General features: G+C 40.5%; 1 protein-coding gene across 1 annotated transcript; it reads left to right on the forward strand.

Moving 5' to 3' along the window:
• The first annotated feature begins 1,183 nt into the window (after positions 1-1,183).
• Positions 1,184-4,262, forward strand: LOC126610243 (nuclear poly(A) polymerase 1-like). Its single transcript, XM_050278252.1, has one exon. It carries the CDS (start codon positions 1,927-1,929, stop codon positions 4,060-4,062), a length of 2,136 nt encoding a protein of 711 aa, XP_050134209.1. The 5' UTR covers positions 1,184-1,926; the 3' UTR covers positions 4,063-4,262.

The raw sequence follows: 4,262 nt of genomic DNA on the forward strand, positions 1-4,262 counted from the left end.
ACCGATGCTCAGTAGTTTCGGGATTGGTCAAGTATGGTATAAACACTGTTCATAACCTGTTTGCTGGTTTGTGCAAAGTTTGAATCTTGCTATCTGTTTTTGGGTATTTTCTCAATTGCCCAATTTGGTCGAGTTCTTCATAACCCAGATTCCATTTTTCATTTCACTTTCAATTCTCCATAGAATCAGTTCCAAAATCTCACATCCCAGTTGAGTTTCTTGAAAATTTGAAAAATTTGACTTGGGATTGTTGAAAAGTTGAAACTTTATGGATACCCTTCTTGAAAGATATGACGTTTCCATGGAATTTTATTAAAATTTGGCTACTGACTTTGTCAAACTTTTGAATTCAGACCATCCCAGAAGTTTCATTAAAATATGCAGTATGAATATGTCTCTGCAGTTTTTTTTTTTGGATGAAATGTTAAAAAAAAAAAAAAAAGGTTAACGGGTGAAACGGGTTGAAATGGTTGACCCGTTAGCTTAACGGGATGGATTCGGATGATCCGTTAGTTTAACAGGTCGAGTTCAACCCGACCCAAACCCAATAAACCCAATCCGTTTACATGTCTACCTTCAAAAAGACCTAAAAACTATCAAACATAGCGCTTGGATTAGATTCGATGATTGGTTGACCATCATTTTTCGTGGTCTCCATGGGCCAGGAGAACAAGAATCCAAGATAGCTCTTAATAATAGTAGATCTATGTAGATAAATACTAAGATGACTCTTCAAAAGTAAATTTTTTTTATAAATTCTTTATCATTTCATATTTTTTGTATAATTTTTTATAATATCGGCTTAAAATTGTGAGGTGATAAAAAGTTAATAAGTCTTAGTCTAAAAAAAATGGAGTTTTAACGAAACACTTTCGCTATTGTTCACTTTTAACAAAAGTAACATTTTTACTCTAAAAAATCATTCTTGATACTATTCACTTACAACACATTTTTATCCTTTTAATTAAAACTCAAAATCTTCATTAGTTTTCTTTAAAAAAAATTATTTTCTCAGAATAATACCAAGTTTCACATTTTAATATAAAAATATAATTTTTCGTTAAAATGAACAGTATCACGAACTTTTCGTTAAAATTCTCTTAAATATACTGATACACCGCCTATAAGAAAAAGTATTCTTTAAATTAGACGATCGAACGGTCGATACATAATAGGTTGTAGTGGGGCCCGACAGTCTCCCGCTAATTCGAGGAACCATATCGAAAACGGACTCAGAGTCGGTCAGAGTCCCACAATTTTGAGGAATCCCTCAACGAAGCGGAAGGCTATATATACCATCTGAACGGGGAAGGCAAAAGCTACTGTCTCTCTCTCGATCGACCAAAATCACTCGATCAGAATTCCCCGATAATCTCCAGGGGGCGGCGAGATTGGACGAGTAATTAGTCGTCGTCGTCGTATCTGCAATTCTCAGGCTCAGACGACCACGGCCGAAGATCTTCACCGACGATTCTGAAAGCCGCAGTCGCAGACGTTTTGGTGCTGACTTCCACTCAATTTTCCGGCGTCCATTCCGATAGGTTCTGTTTCTTGTCCCTCCTCCTCTAGGGTTAGTTAGGGTTGGAAATTTTAAATTGCTTGAAATTAAGTTTGTATTAATTACGATATTGAAAATCTAGGGTTACGGTTTCGCTTTGTCTCAGTTTTGTTATCTTAATTTGTATTTTGTAGGGCTTCGATCTGCCCAATACTGCATCTGCAACTGAAAATTAAAAAATTTGCTTGAGAATTGAGATTATTATTATTACTCTTTTCTGATTTGCTTGTTTCGATTTCATTATATCCTCTTTTTTTTTATTTGATTGGGTTCGATTTCATTATTTTGAAAAGGAAGAAAAGATAAAAAAATTCCCCAATTCCCATATTCGCAAAATTATATATACTCAAAATTCTTGCATAGTGTAAATGGGGAACCCTGATGCATTAAGCAATCAAGATAACGGGCGGCGGTTTGGCCTTACGGGGCCCATCTCGTTGGCCGGACCGGCCGAGTCTGATGTGATCAAGACTCGTGAACTGGAAAACTACTTGCAAGATGCTGGATTGTATGAGAGTCAGGAAGAGGCTGTGCGCAGGCAGGAGGTTCTTGGCAGCCTCGACCAGACTGTCAAGGCGTGGGTTAAGACAGTTAGCAAGGCCAAGGGATTCAATGAGCAACTGGTGGATGAAGCAAATGCTTTGATCGTCACCTTTGGATCGTATCGGCTAGGGGTTCATGGCCCAGGAGCAGATATAGACACACTCTGTGTCGGTCCTAAATATGCAACTCGTCAAGAAGATTTCTTCGGCGAGCTACATAGGATGCTGTCTGAGATGCCTCAAGTGACAGAGTTGAACCCTGTACCCGATGCTCACGTCCCAGTCATGACATTCAAGTTCAGTGGGGTGGCAATAGATCTTCTTTATGCGCAACTAGCACTCTTGGTTATTCCAGAAGACTTGGATATATTACAAGACTCAGTACTACAGGGTGTAGATGAACAGACGGTTCGTAGTCTTAATGGTTTCCGAGTTACAGACCGAATTCTGCGTTTAATCCCAAGCATTCAGAACTTCTGCACGACTTTGAGATGCATGAGGTTATGGGCAAAGCGTCGTTGTGTTTATTCCAACGTTGCAGGATTTCTTGGTGGTATAAATTGGGCATTGCTTGTTGCTCGCATATGCCAACTTTACCCGAATGCCCTGCCTAATATGCTAGTGTCTCGGTTCTTTAAGATATATACGCAGTGGCACTGGCCAAATCCTGTCATGCTCTGTGCTATTGAAGCTGGGTCTCTTGGACTGCAGGTCTGGGATCCTAGAAGAAACAAAATGGACAGGCTTCATTTGATGCCCATAATTACTCCGGCATATCCCAGCATGAACTCTAGCTACAGCGTGTCTCCGAGTACTAAGTGTATCATGTTAGACGAGTTTCAGAGGGGAAATGATATTTGTAAGGCTATGGAAGCAAACAAGGCCGATTGGGATACCCTTTTTGAGTCTTCTGCTTTCTTTGAAGCGTATAAGAATTATTTACAGATAGACATCACTGCAGAAAATGATGATGGCTTTAGAGCATGGAAAGGCTGGGTTAAGTCCCGTATCCGTCAACTAATGCTGAAGATTGAGAGGCACACATCCGGCAAGCTGCTGTGTCACCCACAACCAGGTGATTTTTCAGACAAATCAAGAGGTTTTCATTGTTCTTTCTTCATGGGTCTACAACGACGTCAAGGAGTTTGTGCCGATGATGGCCAGCGATACTTTGACATAAGAGGAACAATTGAGGAGTTTAAACAAGCTGATGTAAACCGTTACACATTATGGAAACCTGGAATGGAGATCTGTGTATCCCATGTAAACCGCAGGAGCATCCCAAATTTTGTATTTCCTGGTGGGGTTCAACCTCTGCGCCCATCTAAAGTAACTTGGGAGAGAAGGCAGGGTTCAGGACCAACGGTTTCTGGAGCATCTGAACCACATAAATTATGTGAAGCTAAAACTGATTTAGATGGATCAGATGGCAGGCCGAAGAGAAAGCAGGTGGATAGTAATGTAGAAATTGACTCAAGCCATGCCAAGTCTTTACGTCCCTGTGGTGAAGAATTTCGTGAGGGTAGCCCTTCTATGAGCAGCAGTGTCAATTCATGTTCCATAAAATGTGACAGTATGGATGCAAACAACATTAACTCCGGAAAGACAGGAATCCCAAGAGACACTCCATACCAGAATGATCAGACTGAATCTTTGTCAAGTTGCAATCCACCAATCGATAGTCTACCGGCTGCTGCGAATATATCAAATTCTAAAGAAGCAGAGAAGCTGGCATTGGAGGAGAAGATTACGGCTACAAAGGAGGGCGCATCAGTTGGTACGCCAATAAACTCTAGCAATGGAGCTGCTGGTCCTTCCAATGATTCATATAATGGGGGCGTAGAGGAACTCGTGGATGAATTTGTGGCGCCATCCTCAAACGGAACCTCTTTTCCACCTGCGGCGCAAAGAAGGCCAATCATCAGGTTCAGTTTCTCTACATTCGTCAAGACTAGTGGCTAAAGGCATGAGGATGTTCAATGTTGAAACATCACATGCACAATGACAATGCTTTTTTTCTTTCTTCGTTGTATTGACAATTTAAAAGTTACAGTCACGAAGTTTTAGTTTTATGTAATCTGTCTGCGACGGGTCAGGCGCCAAGTCCCCCCGCTTGTAATCTTTCCTTTTTTTTTATCAATAAAGTTAGTTTTCCTCGTAAA

Source organism: Malus sylvestris, chromosome 17, assembly GCF_916048215.2.
Source record: "Malus sylvestris chromosome 17, drMalSylv7.2, whole genome shotgun sequence".
NCBI classification, from domain to species: Eukaryota; Viridiplantae; Streptophyta; class Magnoliopsida; order Rosales; family Rosaceae; genus Malus; species Malus sylvestris.